General features: G+C 44.2%; 1 protein-coding gene across 3 annotated transcripts in view; it reads left to right on the top strand.

Moving 5' to 3' along the window:
- Window positions 1-19,174, top strand: part of FNDC3A (fibronectin type III domain containing 3A) — an 87,074-nt gene that overhangs the window by 51,785 nt on the left and 16,115 nt on the right. For all 3 annotated transcript variants that reach the window (XM_063141921.1, XM_063141922.1, XM_063141920.1), the window contains exons 8-19: window positions 3,559-3,713; window positions 4,063-4,122; window positions 5,497-5,635; window positions 8,495-8,548; window positions 10,589-10,710; window positions 10,816-10,990; window positions 12,099-12,185; window positions 12,901-13,039; window positions 13,628-13,696; window positions 15,130-15,248; window positions 15,963-16,068; window positions 17,096-17,271. In XM_063141921.1, coding sequence (XP_062997991.1) covers window positions 3,559-3,713; window positions 4,063-4,122; window positions 5,497-5,635; window positions 8,495-8,548; window positions 10,589-10,710; window positions 10,816-10,990; window positions 12,099-12,185; window positions 12,901-13,039; window positions 13,628-13,696; window positions 15,130-15,248; window positions 15,963-16,068; window positions 17,096-17,271 — 1,401 coding nt within the window. The remainder of the gene's footprint in view (window positions 1-3,558; window positions 3,714-4,062; window positions 4,123-5,496; window positions 5,636-8,494; window positions 8,549-10,588; window positions 10,711-10,815; window positions 10,991-12,098; window positions 12,186-12,900; window positions 13,040-13,627; window positions 13,697-15,129; window positions 15,249-15,962; window positions 16,069-17,095; window positions 17,272-19,174) is intronic.

Raw genomic sequence — 19,174 nt, 5'->3', positions numbered from 1 at the left:
GCGATCCATGTAGCCGGCAAGGAGAACGTCTTTGCGGACTCTCTCAGCAGATCCTTCCATGTCGACCACGAGTGGGAGCTCGACGTCGAAGTGCGGGAAAGCCTTTTTCGGTACTGGGGCCGCCCTGTTGTCGATGTCTTCGCTACCGAGGACAACGCAGTCTGCGCCAAGTTTTGCAGCAGGGCAGGAAGAGGAAAGCGCTCTCTAGGAGACGCTTTCACCAGAACTTGGAGAGGAAATCTCCTGTACATGTTTCCTCCTTTTCCACTGTTGACAAGAGTGATAGCCAAGATCCAGATGGACAACTCCGATTGCATTCTGATCACGCCGTGGTGGCCTCGACAGACGTGGTTCTCACACGCTCTTCGGTTATCGAGAGGGGATTACATCAGGCTCCCGTCGACACCGAAGCTACTGTCTCGACACCAGGGCAGGGTTCGACACGCAGATCTGTCGACCCTCAAGATGACTGCATGGAGGATAACAACAACTCCTCCTCTGCAACTAGAACTTTGACTGTGGATCACATTATATTGGCAGCACTAAAGCCTTCCACTAGGAAAACTTATGCAGCAAAGTGGCAAAGATTTCGGAACTTTGCTTCAGTACAAGATCAAACACCAGAATCTTGCCACTTACCCTTCATCCTTAATTATTTATTGACACTTTTCCAGCAGGGACTTAAGCTCACATCCATCAGGGTTCACCTTGCTGCGATTACATCTTTTCACCGGGGTGTGGATGGTTTTACACCTTTTACCCATCCAACAACCAAGAAATTTCTGAAAGGTCTGAAGAACACGATACCGACTGTGAAGACTATCGTGCCGCCTTGGAGCCTGTCAGTTGTGCTGCAAGCATTGACACGCAAGCCCTTCGAGCCCATGGCTTCGACAGACCTTAGGCTGCTTACTTTAAAGACTGTCTTTTTAGTAGCCATCACATCAGCAAGACGTGCAAGTGAGCTTAAAGCTCTTAGGATAGATGTTCCATACACTATCTTTCATAAGGACAAGGTTGTGCTACGCACAGACCCAGCCTTCCTGCCTAAGGTAGTGTCTACTTTTCATCTGTCCCAGCATATTTCTTTACCTGCTTTCTTTCCTAATCCAACTACACCTCTTGAGTCTTCTTTGCATACTCTCGATGTAAGAAGGGCTCTTGCTTTTTACAAAGACAGGACAGAGACATTTAGAAAGACAAAGCAACTGTTTATTTGTTATGGTGAGCCTTCTAAGGGACTCCCTGTCTCTTGCCAACGACTGTCACGCTGGATAGTGGAGACAATAGAATTGGCCTACTCTATTTCTAAAATAGAGTTAGTGAAACCTGTGACGGCTCATTCCACCAGAGCTGTTTCAACATCGGTGGCCTTCACCAGAGGTGTTCCCTTGGCAGAAGTCTGTAGAGCCGCAACGTGGTCCACTCCATCCACGTTTGTCAAGCACTACAGTTTGGACACCCGTGCGAGGCAGGACTGCTCATTTGGGAGGACAGTGCTTTCAGAGATCTTCAGATGATGCACCAACCCACCTCCAAAGGTATGTCAGCTCGCTATTCGCCCATATGTGTGATGCATAGAGACCACGAAGAAGAAATGCAGGTTGCTTACCTGTAACTGTAGTTCTTCGAGTGGTCATCTATGCATTCACACAACCCACCCACCATCCCCACTTGGTGGTGTGAGACTTACAAATGACACTGTTTTATTGTGGAATGTACTTTATTTTATTTACTCTCATGTTTATGGGGGCACAACGTCGGACTCCTGTAAACTGAGGTAAGGGCGGGAACCCCATGGACATGCGCGGTAGCGTGGGGGAGGGGTTCCCGCCAAAAACGTTCCACTCAGCTAGAGAAGGTTCCGGTCTGGTCTCTGCGCAGGCGCAAAGCCCATATGTGTGAATGCATAGATGACCACTCGAAGAACTACAGTTACAGGTAAGCAACCTGCATTTATAGAGAATGCCACTCTATATGAATGTATTATGCAAATCCTGGTGAATTGATGGAAGAGGTAAATGGGTGTTTTTCTGACCTTGGATATTACAATGAGACATCAAGAGAAAAGTCATAGGTATTATGGCACCAACTTTACCTCTCTGAATAGAAGATACTCAGTTCAAGAATTTTGAGCTTGGGCAATATGCGAGACTGGAAATATTTTGAAACCCTTGCTATGACCGTTATGAGTTTTGACACAAAGCCTGCTTAACTTACATTCTTGTGAGCTTGGAAACCAGCCTTGCGGTTTGGGGGAGGGGAGAGGAATAATAATTACATAAACCAGGACAACCACCAAGCAGAAATAGGTGGTCAAGAGTTTTACTTGCCTATTTGGGTTCTCTTATTCAGTCTGTGGTACTTAAACATATAGTCTTTTAAACTTGGATGCTATTAAGATCTGAAAATAATCTGTGTTGTGCTTTCTCTGAACTAATTATGCTATTAACATAGCAATTACAGAAAACAAGAAAAAGATGCTACACTTTGGGCTTAGCTGACTATAATTTTGGTGTGTTACTCTGATAACCATATATGTATAAGGTGGCCATAATTACCTTTAAAAACTTAAATGGTTTGGGCCCAGTTACCTGAAGGACCAGCTCCTTCCATACTCTCTTGCCTATCCCCTAAGCTCTGATGGAAAGGCCTGTCTCTGCATCCCAACTATGGCTGAGGCAAAGCTGATTGGGATACACAACAGAGCCTTCTTGGTGGCTGCACCTAAATTGTGGGACTCTCTTCCTCAACAGGCCCATTTGCCCCCCCCCTCTCTGTCTTTGCCCACTTAGTTAAGACTTTCCTTAATGGCAGGAGTGTAATTTTCCTGTTGAGTTCCTAATGGCATGATTGGGGTTCACCAGGAGAAGAGCCTTTAGTGTCGTGGCCCCTTCTCTGTGGAACTCCCTGCCCCTGGAGGTCAGGCAATGAACAGTTTTAATTTGCTTTTTATATCTTCTTTCTTTTACTGTTTATACCTATGTTCACCACTTTGGAATCTGTTTTAGATAATTGAGTGGTATATAAATATTGTAAATAAATAAATAAATAAAGGCTGATCTATCACATTTTTAATTGGCTTTTGTGTGATGCAGGTGTCTGCTTTGTTTAAATTGTTTGATTGAACATTACTGTGTCTTTGTTTTTAACATGAAGCAAGCCACATTGAGCACTGCTCTGGCAGTGAAATGGTGGGATATAAATTTTCTTAAATAAACATAATGTCCAGCAAAGCTATTCAGATCCAGTTAACTGAGGAAATTCTAGATATTCTAAGGGCTTTCCTGTCAGTATATTATCGCCTTGTAGGAAAAAAATCTGTGCCCCATCATGGATGGAGAACACGCAAGTGTCTGTCTTGCTTCCAGTTAGATGCATTGGGAAACCATTGGGCTTGGCTTCTTAGAATATGCATCACTGGCGAAACAGGCACACATTTTTCATGGTTAAAGGTGGATGAAATTTAAACACGGATAACAATTTCAGCATCTGCATTCTTCTAATGTACCTTCCATATATATCAAAAAGGTGACTGTACTCCCTTTGTTTTCAAAGATCTCTGAAATTCAACCAAGATCAGCAGTCCTGTCTTGGAATTCTCCAGTTGCATCGCAAAATGAAGAAACTCCTAATCTCACTCCTGCAACGTTCACGTTCGAAGTGGCAGTCTCGAACAGCGGTAAAAACGGAAAATTTAAATCCGTTTATGTGTAAGTACCTTTTCTTAATTAAACTACACATTTTTTCTCAACTGACCGCTTTAGCACAGAGGTGATCACTGGGATTGTTCTCCTGCTCCGTTTTCATCATAATTATTTTTAGATTGAGTTGATGGGTTGTTTCCAGTCTTGAACTTTGAGGGCTGAATTCTAGGACCTATCCTAAGAGTTAACATGCTGGCAGATAGAAGCTTTAAGATGTACCATCCTGACAGGAGTACTAATCCACCACTTTGCACAAATATTTCGGATAAGGTTGCAAGAATCGCTACTTATCATAGGGCTTTATTATTACTTAGATACTTAGTTGTTGTGACCTAATAGATTGTTCTCTCTGCAGTGGTGAAGAGACGACGTTTATTCTTCCTGACCTCAGACCAGCAACGGATTATCACATCAGGTGGGCATGGAGAACAAATGTTGCTAGTGAGTGCGACCGTTGTTGAAATGGCTGAATTGCTTTCCAGATATCAAGTTACGTTTTAGTTCATTAAAAGAATAAACGTTTGCAAGGAGATTCGGAAAACAGGTGTTTAAAAGAGGGAAGATGAGGCATATAAATGGTGTAGCAGATCATCTCTTTACCTTCTTGAGTAAAGCCTCTGGTGCGCATGTGCTTCTCATATTGAAGTTGGTACAAAATCCCACGTTCTCCTCTTTTACGTTGCAAGCTTGGTGAAGCACAGGCAATGACTGGATTTGGATGATCATAGAATCATAGAATAGCAGAGTTGGAAGGGGCTTACAAGGCCATCAAGTCCAACCCCCTGCTCAATGCAGGAATCCACCCTAAAGCATCCCTGACAGATGGTTGTGCAGCTGCCTCTTGAATGCTTCTAGTGTGGGAGAGCCCACAACCTCCCTAAGTAACTGGTTCCATTGTTGTACTGCTCTAACTGTCAGGAAATTTTTCCTGATGTCCAGCCGGAATCTGGCTTCCTGTAACTTGATCCCGTTATTCCGAGTCCTGCACTTTGGGATGATCGAGAAGAGATCCTGGCCCTCCTCTGTGTGACCACCTTTCAAGTATTTGAAGAGTGCTATCATGTCTCCCCTCAATCTTCTCTTCTCCAGGCTACACATGCCCAGTTCTCTCAGTCTCTCCTAATCGGGCTTTGTTTCCAGACCCCTGATCATCCTGGTTGCCCTCCTCTGAACCCGCTCCAGCTTGTCAGTGGAGCAAAAGAAGCCAGTGTTGTATTTTTGCTGCCCCTTGCGTGCCACTCCCGTGCTTGTCATTTCCCTAATTACCTCGCCACAGGTTGCCATGTCGTCCAAACCCGGTGAGGTGCATAGCCGCCCAGTAATCCTTACAACAAGCCATGAGCTTGGAAGCCCCTCCCCTCCCTCCAGCCACACACCTCTCTGAGTTCGCAGCAAGGGCCGTTCAGGAAATGATGGGTGTGGAAAGAAGCCACCATGGCTTCTTACACACACACCCCCATTGATTGGCTGAACCCGGCCAATGAGTTGCCAGGGTTGGGAGTAAAACTGACAAACATAGTTTGTCTTTGAAACTGCCCACGGGTTACCTGTTCATTGCCTTGATTAGGCACTAGAATATATGGGATGGAGGAGTTCTCTTTCAAAGCAAAGAACAAGATGGCCTGTCTCAGAGAAGCAGAGTTATATATGCCAAATGCAGTCCCATAAGTAACTCTGTGTCTCAAAGCATTATGTTCATTCCAAATCATTCTAAACTTTCAGATCTCAATTTCATTGCATACTTGGAATGCTTCCCCAACACTTTTTTATTATTATTATCATCATACAGAGTTTCAGCCTCAAGTAGTTCCACAAAGGAAACGGTTTCAGAGCTGGCTAGTTTTACTACAGAGAGCTGTGAACCAGACCCTCCAGCTGCACCGAAAGTGGTCAACAAAACCAAAAACAGCCTGAATTTACAGTGGAAGGTAACTGCAAAGCCAGACGGGGTTTTAGCACGTATGTTTGATTAACCTGGTTTAAAAGGAAATCTGTGTGTGTGTGTGTGTGTGTGTGTGTTCTAAGAGACAAAGCTTAAGCAAATCCAATAATTCCCTCTCATTTCAAGCACAAGTGGTTTAAGTAATGACAGGTTTGGAGCTAAAATGGAGCAATTGAGAAACAAGAGGGGGAGATATCAGCGTGCTCAGGGACACCTTGAGATGTGTAGAATTGCAAAACATTTTTAAAGGGGCACCACCCAAAGAAAACCCGTAACCCAATGTGGACTGAGCAAACTCAGAAGACTCCAGAAGCCACTGAATGTTTGGTGTCAATGGGGGGAGGGGGGAAGGAAACAAGGTGTAGAGCAGTGGTTCCCGAAGTGGGCGATGGGATTGCATAGGGGGGCATTAAGAGGCAAGGGGGCAGCAGGGCGGCGCTTAGAGGCAAAGGGGCGGCAAGGGGGCACTCGAGGTGGTCTTTTCTGAGAAGCACCTCTCCAGAAGGTCTTAAAATCCAGGGACATTTTTATGGGAGAAGGTAATTTGGTCCCAAGCCATATAAGGGAAGAGTCCACACATGTATTAATGCCGTTTAAGAAGAGTCCTTTTAACAGTGAATTGAAATGTTTCAAAAGCACAAAAATGCTAATGGAGAGACATACACTGCTTGGTGTGCCCCGCTACGCTGGCTGCAAAACAGAGGCATTTGCTCTCTTTTCCCTCCCTCCCTCAGCAAGCCTGCGGCAGGTGCTTCCCATTTAAAGGGGCCGCGCGCAGTATGGCCCCTTTTTCATTCTCAGCTCCCCAGGTCAGCTTCTCTGCCCGGCCGCTGCTACTCAGCCCGGGCGCCCAGACCAGCAGGATCCAGGGGAGCGCAGCACCTTTAAATGGGAAGCACCTACCCCAGGCTTGCCGAGGGAGGGAGGGAAAAGAGAGTGAATGCCTCTGTTTTGCAGCTGGCGTGGCGGGGCACACCAAGCAGGGTATGTCTCTTTATTAGCGTTTTGGTGCTTTTGAAACATTTCAATTCACCGTTAAAAGGACTCTTCTTAAACGGTATTAATACATGTGTGGATTGAGAAGGGTCTTATTGGCAGCACGGCTCCGGACAACTCGGGCTGATGGAGCGCCTCTCCTGGCATGACCCTACCCAAATGTACTACACTCATCATCTAAGGCCCTCCTTAGAGTGCCTCCTCCTAGCAGAGGTTAGCAAAAAATGGAGTTTTTTTTTTTTTAAAAAAAAATTAAGTTAGGATACTGCTGTGATTGACCTGCTTTTTAAGCACATGCGTTCTCTTGCAGCAGCACTTTGGCCCCACTGGGCTCTCTTTGGTGCGGGGCTTGCCGCCGCCATTAATCCCTCCCCCTCCCTCCCCGACCCCATTGGACTCCGTGAGACGTACTTCTGAGGGAACTTGTTGATTATGAATTTGTTCCTGTTTTGAATTTTATTGTTATTATCTTCCTTAGTGGGTCATTGAAAACCGCTATTCTGAATAATGATTTTTATAGTGTAGGGTAGGGGGCACTGGGCATGAGTTTGTGGAACCAAGGGGGCGGTTACCTGAAAAAGTTTGGGAACTGCTGGTGTAGAGGATGGAACAGACCTGTTTTTGTCCCTTACAGCTTATACTGTCCTGGAGGACTGCAGGGCAAACCCATAGAGGAGCACTCTTGTTAGGGGATGAGGATACACTTCCATTTGTAGGTCCCATTTGTTTAATTTAAATCTGACTTGAAAAAAAAAAAACCCACTCCGTGGTGAATGGCAGGGAGCTGCGGAATGGCTGGAGCTGCCCTCCCTCCATTTCTCATCGAACTCTGTAGGCGTTTAGTTATGCATAAATGCACTCCCACATAGGCCTTGGAAATCATTAGTGCAGGATCAGGGAACCTCCAGCGTTCTTGGACTCCAGTTCCTATTAGATCCAGCCAGCCTGGCCGATGATGTGGCATGATGGGAGTTGTCATTCAAGAACATCTGGAAAGCCACCAATCCCCATCCATTTTATTTATTTATTGCATTTTTATACTGCCCAGTATCCAAACCTCTCTTGGCGGTTCACAAAAGATTGTGAATTAGTCCTTCTGAATGAGGAAAGCCCTGAAACTTGGTGCACAGGTAGACTAGATCACCCTGATTACTAGCATAAACTGAAAAATGGAAAAAAAATGTATGCCCTTCACTTAAAACAGAGGACTCATAGTAAACCTCAAAAGAAGGTGACTGCTGTAGCGTGTCTTAATCCTTTTAATATAAGGTGGTATATACATTTTTGAAATAAAAGGTGCTAAGGAAAATCTGTTGTTTACAGAATCAATCTAATTTCTTGCTTAACGCGTTCAGGGCACTTCCTCCTCTCTGGAGGTAACGGTCACATCTTGTTCCTGAACAAGGACAGCTGTGGGTTGTTGTTTTTCTCTGGTAATTTGGAAATGGTTCCATGATGCCCATTAATGTGAAACTGGGTGCACATGTGCTGCAAGGCACACTTAATTACAAGGAAGGTTGGAAGACCGGATACGTCCGACCTAACTGTCGAAACTCGGGATATGAAGTTTGCCTATGAATGGCAAACTTCCCAGGATTTCCCAGGCAAGAGCAAACCAAACTGAACATAGGGTGGAATATCTGACTATAAAAGTTACGTTACTTTCAGACTTGGTTTGGGGTGCAGGGCAGCACTTCCAGGGCACCCAAGAACGTGCCTTCCGCTTGCAGAATGCAAGCAAAATTTACTAGCTATGTATAGATGCGTAGAATGTGTATGTTCACTGCTGACTAAAGTATTCATCTTTTTAAGTAGCTAGACAAAACAAAGGTTTTCTTCTTCTTTTTAGTCCTCTAATGACAATGGCTCCAAAGTGACTAACTACCTTTTAGAATGGGATGAGGTAAGTTTATTTATTTATTTATTTATTTAAGGATTTTTATGCCGCCATTCAGCCAAAAAAGGCTCTCACAGCGGCTTACAAAATAAGTTCCTTATTTTAGGGGGAAACTGTACTTAAGTAATCTTGTTGGATGGAAACTGTGCGTCACTTAAATCATATTTCCCACTTCACTGTACTGGTCAATATATTGCATAGTTTTTCTATAAGAATAATACTATTCAATCTAGTGCTTAGATATTACATTGCAATTAGGTACATTGCAAAATGGGTAATGTGCTATAGCTTCTCCTCCCTGTGAAAGCCCCTTTGGGAAGTGGGTTAGTTTCTCTAGAGTGTTCAACCAGGACTACTAAATAATACAATTTTTTTGCACCTTTATTTGAGCTGCTAGACTGTTAACTGAATCTAGCATTGACTTCTTTAGGTTTCTTATAAACAAGTTAAAACTTGTGCCTTGAAAGTACGATATAAAGGATTGATAGCATAAGTAGGCACTTTGGTAGAATCCATGTGGTATAGTCCCATGCCATTTCAAAGTATGTGTGAATGGTGCCCTTGCCACAGGATTTCTGAACTCTACCAAAAAAACAAAACAAAAAAGCCCTGAAGATTAGAATTAAAACCCATCCCATGCCTGTGTGTGCATGCAGCCAGGGCTCCTGGATTTCTGAACTCTACAAAAAGTCTGAAGATTGAAACCTGGATTAAGTATTTTATAGTTTTAATTGCCCTTGATATTTTTATATATGGTCTCTATTGAAATGGTATTTGAATGTGGTTGCTTTAGCTTCTCTGTGTGTAAAACACACATTGAAAATTAGTGGGTTTTATAGAGCATAGAACTTGAGGTCCCTTAGTCCAGGAGCTAGCATGTTTTGGCCACAAAGAACAACTACTGTTAAGGCCCCACTGAGGTGGTAAAAACTTTACGATTTTGCTTCATAGGTATAATTTCACTAATTACTTTTGCCTGGGGAACAATGTCAGGGGAGACATATTGCCTTGATGCCCTGCTTTTGAGCTTCCTAGAGTTACTGGATCAGCTGTTATGGGAAACAGGATACAGGACTAGATTTATTTATTTATTTATTGCATTTCTATACCACCCAATAGCCGAAGCTCTCTGGGCGGTTCACAAAAATTAAAACCATTCAAAGTATAAAACAAACAGTATAAAAGCATGCTATAAAATACAATATGAAAGCACAGTTGGTCTGATCCAGCAGGGCGGCTGTCACCACTTCGTAGAATGTTCCTCTAGAAACACACATGATGTCAGGATGAGTCCGGTTCTCCCTAGTGTAGGGGGATTGGGTTTTGGGGGCTGAATTGGACTCGGAGACTGAAGAAGTAGAAGTGCACCAGCCAAGACAGGAAGTGGGGGAGGAGATTCTTAAAGACACTTCAGGAGTCAAGGATGAATCTTCCCAGGAACTTATCAGACAGGCCGCCCAGCCTCAGAGATCATCTTCCCACCCACACCCATCCCTGGGAACTCAGTCTCTGTTGGAGGGGGAGGGAATATTGGAGTGGATGGATTTCAGCGGGTGGAGTTTAGAGGAGGTTTCAACTCAAAGAACCTTCCCGAAGGAGGGATTCCGTAAAAGCCTTTTAGCACTGTGGGGAAATGATCCTTTTAGTCGATAGGCAACTGCCTTGCTTTGTTAAGCTAATTAAGCTAAGAAGATCGCTCCTAGCATTCACACTCTCTTTAGGTGTGAAAAGACATCTATTTACTGAATAAAGCTTGTAGATTGTATGGCAGACCTCTTATATTGCCTCACATCTTGGTGGGAGGGCTTAGAAACAAGTCAGAGGCATACCTGCACACGTCCTTCTCAAGGAGGAGTTCTGTTCTAGCCTTTTCTCCCTGGCATATCTTTTCTGTGTGGGAGGATTTTATTTTTTGCATGTGTTTCATCATACTTGACCTACCTGCAGTCCTCAAGTGGTCCAGCCCAGATGCACAGGTTGGTCATCCGTGTGCAAACTATGTTCTAGTGGAACCTCTGACTTCATTTTTTTTATGTCTCTGAAAAGGGGAAGAATGAAGCATTCAAGGAATGTTACTATGGTCATCTAAAGCAACACAAAGTAACCAAGCTGAGCCCCTCTACGAAATATACATTCAGGTTGGCGGCCAAAAATGACATCGGAATGAGGTAAAAAAGCATTACGTAATTACGTGGTTTCCATAAAACCTTTTAACGGCTCAAGTTCTTGCTAATATATTTTCTTTTACTTTATACCTTTTTCCCTCCTCCCAGTGGGTTCAGTGAGACATTGATATGTTACACAATAGGAATTGTCCCACCACCGCCTCTGCCCCCTCGGCTAACTGAAGCAGGGGTGACATGGTTATCGCTCAAATGGAGCCCTCCGAGCGGAATATCTTCAGATGACTCTCTGACCTACATTTTAGAAATGGAAGAGGAAGGTTCCGTAAGTTTCTGATACATTTATATGAGTTTAGAAACTTGTGGGGTTGGAAGAATATCTTGAAAGGCAAAGCTGCCCTCTAGTGTAGATTAGAAGGTTGCCTAGTGAACAATGATGTGCTGTGTTGGTCATACATTGGCAGTATGTTACCCCTGAATCTTCCAGGAGTGATTTAATATCAAGTTAGAAGTGTCCCAACCATAAGAAGTAGTAGCAAAACCAGTGGTAGTAAACAGCCAATATTTAATCACACCTAAAGACTTTGTGAAGCCTCGTGTGGCGCAGAGCAGTAAAGCAGCAGTTTCTGCAGCTGAAACTCTCCCCACGGCCTGAGTTCGATCCCAGCAGAAGCTGGTTCTCAGGCAGCCGGCTCGGTGCGACTCAGCCTTCCATCCTCCTGAGGTCGGTAAAATGAGTACCCAGTTAGCTGGGGGAAAGGTAATAACGGCCGGGGAAGGCAATGGCAAACCACCCCGCTATAAGGCCTGCCAAGAAAATATCAACGAAAGCTGGCGTCCCTCCAAGAGTCAGTAATGACTCAGTGCTTGCACGAGAGGTTCCTTTCCTTCCTTTCAAAGACTTTGTAGCTGTTTTGCTCTTTTATAGAAAACTGCCTTTTTCCAGGTCAGACTATTTGGCCATCTTGCCCTGTATCGTCTGTACTACTACAGGCCGTCCATTATCCCAGGCAGAAAACGATCTTTTCCATTCCCTGCTGCTTGATCCATTTTAACTGGAAATGTCAGGATTGAATCATAGAATTGGAATCTGAGGCCTTCTGTATGCAAAGAATACCACTGAGCTATGATCCCCGCCCAAAGTGCTATGGAGCAAATAGTAGCTTTATCTACACGTAGAGCTCCATTTGAACCGGGCCTACCTGATTTCTTTCAGCATTGGGGACCGTCCCATAAGTATAACCAGGTGGAGTTCTGTTACGATTCCATGCAGTTCTGTGTATGGGCACTCTGATACATTCATGTACCAGACTGCCAGGATCAGGGACACCAGCTTAAAAAAACATAGTTGCCATAGTTAGATTTATGCGTATCTAAGTTGTTGCACCACACTACTCAGGAAAACATCTCTCCCTCTTTTTCCTCTTGTACAGGATTATGGCTTTCAAGCCGGGTACAATGGAGATGAACTTTCTTGCACTTTAGAAGAACTTAGGAGGAGTACTTCCTATAAATTTAGGGTACGTGCCAAGTTCAAACATTACTGCTTGATTACAAAGCCTGAATTCTACGATGGAAAATCGACATCTGTTGTGTAGAGTAACTCCTGCAAAGTAGCCCTAAATAACTCGACATCCTCAGGAAGCTACCAGGCTGACTTGCAGCAGAAAGACAAAGGTGGAAAACCCCTAAACCCCTGCATTCTAACACAAAATATCTTCCCCTGTCCAATAGATTCTTCAGCTTGGGTGAGTCCTAGCCTTTTTTTCGGCCATAGGGTTGAGCCTTTTTGTCAGAAAGCCATGAGGACTCAGTGGCCTTTTTGCCAGCCTCCCTTGTGAACCCTTTCGCTTCCTGCAAGTTCTCCATCTCATCCCAACCTATGTTACGTTTTGCCCAACCATGTAACTATTTTCGCCCTCCACAACCCGTTTTCCTTGAACAGGGTCAGGGTCCCCACCTTGGGGGAAAGTGCCTTTAAGGAAAAAGTCATGAAATTGTCTTCTCTTCTCAACTGCCTCTGAATACTGAGGAGCAGCAACAAGACGGAGTAAGAGATTGTCCTCATGCCCTGCTTGTGGGCTTCTCAGAGGCATCTCTCTGGCTGCTGTAGGATGCAGGAAGCTAGACAAGGTGGACCAGTGGTCTGATCCCACAGGGCTCTTCTGCTTATTCTATATTTAAACTAGCAGACGGGTTTTAAGCTAATGGATGTTCCATTTGGTGACATGACAGGTGTTTGCTCATAATACTGAAGGAAAAAGTGCCCCCAGTGAGGTGGTAGAATACAGCACAAGCCCCGACAGACCTGGACCTCCAAGTAAACCAACTGTAAAGGGGAAGATTCATTCACATACTGTGAAAGTTACCTGGGGTAAGCAAACTTCAGTTTTGTATAGCCAGTCTCTCTTTTGCTCCCCTCCCTACCTCCTTTTCGGATAAAAAGGCTTTTGGCTGCAGTTCAACACTCCGCATGTTTTGTTTTCATTTGAGCATGTAATTAACTGCGCAGAAATAATGAACAAGAGGTGCATCAGTCTGGACTGATGGGTTTTGCAATTGCCTGTATTGATGCCTACTTAGTAGGGGGTGGGTGGAACACTGCTCACAACTCCTCCTTCCCCCCTTCTGACATAGCTGCAAACTTGGTTCTGTGTGCTCGACAGCTGCTCTGCTCTGTAGCCATTTGCCAGTCAGTCAGTGCAGGGATCTAATTCTGAAAGGCTATGTAATTACTTCGTTCAAGGCTTAGGGCTGAAACAACCACAACGATGTTCAGTTCTTAGCCTTCTTTTAAAGCCTGGGCCCTTATTTTGATATTACCCATCCTAGAAATTCAAATGTTGTACCAAGCAGTGCACCAGCTGTTGTAATGTACCCTGAAACTAGTTTTGGTTGACTTTAAAGCGTGGGCTTTCTTTTGGTTCTAAATGTTGCCTTTTTTTTAAAAAAAAAAATGTAGATCCACCAAAGGATAATGGAGGGTCGGACATCTCTATGTATATCCTAGAAATTTCAGAAGGCTCAGCTGGTAAGTGTCATGACTGATGTGTCCCATTCATTTCAGTAGGTCTACTCTAGAGTTAGGCAGCCTTGTGCCCACAAGACACCTGCGAAACATCTTCCTTGGTGCCTGCAAAGGTGGCCTCCCCTTCCCTCTTAAAAATAAAATAAATAAAACAGCACATTTTCTTAGCAGCTGGTATTGCTGTGAAATAGGCTTCTGTTGTTGCTGAAAACGATGGGTCCAAAGGATTTATTTAACGTGTTGAGGCTCAGACCGCACCTCGGCCTTCTCCTCAGTCTTTTGGGCAAGTCGGGATCAAACCCAGTGACCAGGTTCACACGACACATCGGGCTCTTCTAGGATTATCTAACCCATGAAGAATCGTGCTGTGTGCTGGACAGCATTTTGAATATGGGTTAACCTCGGTTTGTACTTCTGTTATGTGTGGGTTGTTTAATCATCAGACAACCTACAGTGGCTGTGTTAGCATGACATGGCAAACCCCTCAATTGCTCAGATCAAGGGTTGCCTATTAAAAATGCTGCCTGGCTCATTGGAAGGGTAACCAACCTCTGATGACCCCAGTGCGTCATGTCAGCTGGGCCAATGTCTATATAAGATAAAGGTTTTAGAAATTGTGCCCTTTGTTTTGTTTTATGCAGCAATGCTACAATGTCAAGTACTTCTCTTCTCCCTTCTCTCCCCTTGTGTTTTTCACTTCTGTACATGACAGAAATGATTCCCACATTTGACTAAATTAACTTTACAGCAGAGGTTACAGAATGTTCATGTTTTAATTCTGTTACATTTACACCCAGTTTTCTGCCAGGATTAGCTTCCAAAGTGGCTTCATAAGATTTAAAGCAAATACTTGTGCTCCTCACCAGGGACAATATGGAATCTGTTCCCAGCTCCAATCTTTGGAATGGCAGATAAAAAGGCAATCGTTGGGGCAGAGGGACCAACAAAGCCATATTCAAGTCTTTCATGGTGTTCCGCTTGTCAAGTTGTTAAATTATTATTTTTATTAATAATAATAATAATAATGTAGCACCATCAACGTTCATGCTGCTGTACAGAACAAATAAAACAGAATACAAAACACCCTGCCATATGGCTTACATTCTAAAGTCACAATAACAAAGATCAACAATAATTGATCTTTTCTCTCCCCCCCCCCCCCCCAAGTTGTTTGTCATCAGTTTTCCACGGTCCCACAGTCACCTCTGCATATCCTATTCTCCATCCTGTCTTCATGGTTTATTTGCTTTGGGAGAATGAGAATTTCACCTGCACTTTCTGGCTTCTTAGGGAGGGGTGGTGGCATTAAGGCTTGCGAGCCTTAACTCACGATTTCCATGGGGGTTTTTTTGGTGCTTGCTTGAAAGTTGTAGAGCCTTAACGTTGTTTTGTAAGCCGTAGTTTTGTTTGTTTAATGAATTGTATTTTCCTCCTAGGCAATAAATGGGAAAGTGCCTACAGTGGTTCCATGAGAGAACACGTATGTGCTCATCTCAAGCCTGGTACTTCCTACAGACTAAGGGTTTACTGCATTGGTCGAGGGGGTCAGAGTCAGGTGAGCAATGAAGTCCCTTAAAAGCAGGATGGTGTCTATCCCACAATTCCGTGGCAAGCACAAAAAAAAAGAACAGGATTCAGTATTCGCTACAGAAGTCATTATCCTGATAATCTCAGCTTTCATTGTCATTTTTAAAAAGCACATCCCTGGGTGTGCCTACGGGGCTTTAAAAGGAGGTGAGCAATGACTGCTGTCTTTGTTTTAGTACACGATGGAACTCAGGGTGGTGTACATGCGGTTCTCAGGCAGACTTCCATCCGGACTTAATCGGCTTCAGCAAGATGGCTGCATCAAGTGCCTCCAAACCATGCCATGCGCCTAAGCGGTTGAAATCTCCAAAGCCTGGGAAGGGGTGGGGTGGGGGTTAAGTACGATTTCTAATTTCAGGGCCTTTATGTTTCATTGCCCTTCACATGCAGAAACAGAATAAATCAATAAATGCAAATGTGTGAACATGGATATAATTTTATACAGGTTGCAGGACTCGCCTTTTTTTCTTTGGCTTTTGGTTCGCCTTGCTACAGGATTGCCATGCTCATAGCACAGAGCTACACTCAGCCTTTCTTAAAAAGAGCATGCTATCAAAAGTACTTGAATCATAGAATAGTCGAGTTGGAAGGGACCTATAAGGCCGTCGGGTCCAACCCCCTGTGAAACAGCTGTTGCAGATTGCTGCACCTGTAAGCTAATACATGTGTGTTTTCTCTCTAGACTTCTGACATACTCACTGTTCAAACATCCGCAGTTCCTCCTGGGCCATGCAGTTCTCCATGTCTGGTGGGCAAAGCCAAGCCTAAGGAAATCACTCTTCAGTGGGGTAGGATGCGACATCTTGAGGAAATGGTGGGTGGGTGGGTGGCAGGAAATTTAAATTTTATATGTTGTGCAAGTTCAGTAAACAAACCTTGGAAAATGCCCTTCCTTCCTTCCTTCCTTCCTTCCCACGGGTTCAGCATGGCTTAGAACAGTATGACTTAGCGTCTTTCCTAATGCTAATAGTTGTGGCTTTAAGGGGCTTACAGTCTAAACCAGTTGGTGGTCCGACTTCAAGCTTGTGGGATCTACTTTGGTTTTTTGTTTTTGTTTTTCCTAGGACCTTGAGATCCTCTCATCAGAACCAGGGGCTAAAGAGGGTTGTGGAAGCAGCAGTGGAGTCAGTGACCTACTGCATCCCATACAAATACACATCTGAGTTGTTACAGATCAGGGAATTGCTTTTGCTAATCTGTTGGGGGTCACAAACCCTCACTCATTGTCCAGAAATCACCCAGCGATCTACTAGTGCAGCCTTTCTCAACCTGAGGCGCTCCAGATGTGTTGGACTACAACTCCCAGAATGCCCCAGCCGGGGCATTCTGGGAGATGCAGTCCAACACATCTGGAGCGCCCCAGGTTCAGAAAGGCTGCACTAGTGGATCCCAACCTACCTTCTGCCTGCCTCATATCTAAACAAATCAAATGGATTGGGTAGTACAAGAGGCCAAATAAAATTAAAATGGTGCAAGCATAACATTTAAAATACAACCACCATGCCACACCATATATAGCCATTCCCAAAAGACAGTGTGGTTAAAGAGGTGCTGCCAGATGGGCCGGGCTGGCAATGGAGCAGAGCTTCTCTGCCCTGGGTGTAGCGTTGGTGATCCCTCTCGAGCTCTGCCCAGGAGATAGATATTCACGCCCAGGACCCAGGAGGTTTTTCTCCTCCAGCAGTAGCGCTGGAGAACATTGGGAAAGGTGATGGCAATGAGACCACACAGAAGATAATAAGACAACAACCAACCAACTGTAGTTGAGGTTTCATTTATGTGACTTACGTGGATCCGTTACGTCATGTTTTGCAGAACCTCCTTCCGTCGATGGTGGCTCAGAGGTAACAGAGTACATGGTGGAAATAGCAAACTCTGACCAAGACGAACGCAGGCAGACTTACCGCGGCCAGGCGCCAGAGTGCACCGTGAACGGTCTCCTTCCTGGGAGAACATACTGCTTCTGGATACGAGCAGCCAACAAAGCGGGGGTACCTGATTGCGTTCTTTGAGAATCAGAAACTGATTACTAAAATTAGCTTCTACTGCAGTGGCAGCAGGGTATTACAAGAGGTGTGTGTGGGGGGGTGTCCAACCAGGACATGCAAATCATGAACTCAGAGTAGTTTGTGCAATAGTCTATACTTTGAATCTTTTCAGGAAAGGAAAGGCTTGGGAGATATAACATACCATATTCCAAATTGCACAAAATACTTCACTAGCCCATTAATCCGTTGCACAGTTGGCAGGGATGTCTTAAATTGTGTGTCTGCATTTGATTCTGAACTCTACATCCGGCTGTGTTATTTTTCTTGGGTCAGGTGGAACCTGAGAGATCCCAAACAGCCTTGCAAATAGGTTTGCAGACTTTACTAGCCATCTTTATTTTTATTTATAAACATTGTGCCCTTCTGTCTCGCACATCTATATTTCTTTATTCTTTACAGTAAGTGATTTGTAGCCTAAAACCAGCTTGGGGGATGGAGCTCCTAAATGTTACCTGCCTAGTCTTCTGGAGGTGATTCTTAGTCAGGGCAGGTGACCATACACATTTCTGATCTCAGAGCAGGATTAATTACTATTGATTAAAGAACCTGTGCTCTGGGTACTGGGCATTTCAGTCTTTTTTTCTGCAGAGGTATATTTCAACACAGAAAGACAGTCTGTGAGTTTCTAAACTGCAATATAGTCTCTGGTTTTAAAAATTACCCGGACCTCAATCCAGCAAAGCCTCTAGGGTGATTTCATAAACGCACCTGAGGAACTTAATTTGCTTTTCTGGCTTCTGCTAGAATGAAGGGGATGTTAGTTTTTGATAGGAGAAAGAAAGCTGAAGGAAGGGGAAGAGAAGCTGCTTGTCAGGGGGGAAGGATTCCAGGTGCTTGCCTCCCCAGAATTTCATCATCATCATCATCATCATTATTATTATTATTATTATTATTATTATTATTATTATTATTATTTATTTATATAGCACCATCAATGTACATGGTGCTGTACAGAGTAAAACAGTAAATAGCAAGACCCTGCCGCATAGGCTTACATTCTAATAAAATCATAATAAAACAATAAGGAGGGGAAGAGAATGCACCAAACAGGCAGTATAAAAGTCAGAACAAAATCAAGTTTTAAAAGCTTTAGGAAAAAGAAAAGTTTTTAGCTGAGCTTTAAAAGCTGCGGTTGAACTTGTAGTTCTCAAATGTTCTGGAAGAGCGTTCCAGGCGTAAGGGGCAGCAGAAGAAAATGGACGAAGCCGAGCAAGGGAAGTAGAGACCCTTGGGCAGGCGAGGAACATGGCATCAGAGGAGCGAAGAGCACGAGCGGGGCAATAGTGTGAGATGAGAGAGGAGAGATAGGAAGGAGCTAGACAGTGAAAAGCTTTGTAGGTCAACAGGAGAAGTTTATATTGGATTCTGGAGTGAATTGGAAGCCAATGAAGAGATTTCAGCAGTGGAGTTACATGGTCAGAGCGGCGAGCCAAGAAGATGATCTTAGCAGCAGAGTGGTGAACAGAAACCAATGGACTGATGTGAGAAGAAGGATCCAGTCTCCCCAGTGAATCGCTTGCAACCCTTCTAGTAATTTGGCAGAGGAGGGAGAAGAGCCATGATGGCGTTCCTGACTGCCAGATTTGGCTTAAGTGGAGCTGTAGTCCAGCTGGCCGTATCCACTGAAGGGTTCCTGCATCTCTTTCCTTGAGCAAACCTCAGGAGCAGGACATGAGACCAGCAAATGCTCAGCTGTCACATACTTGGCTGTTCTGTGTGTTGCCAGTCCAGAATGGCTGCCTCTTATTTATTTATTTATTTATTTATTTATTACATTTCTATACTGCCCAATAGCTGGAGCTCTCTGAGCGGTTCACAAAAATTAAAACCATTCAAAGTATAAAAC

This window comes from Elgaria multicarinata, chromosome 15 (genome assembly GCF_023053635.1).
Source record: "Elgaria multicarinata webbii isolate HBS135686 ecotype San Diego chromosome 15, rElgMul1.1.pri, whole genome shotgun sequence".
Lineage (NCBI taxonomy): Eukaryota > Metazoa > Chordata > Lepidosauria > Squamata > Anguidae > Elgaria > Elgaria multicarinata.
The sequence above is the reverse complement of the archived record's forward strand: the minus strand, read 5'-3'. Positions and strand labels throughout refer to the sequence as shown.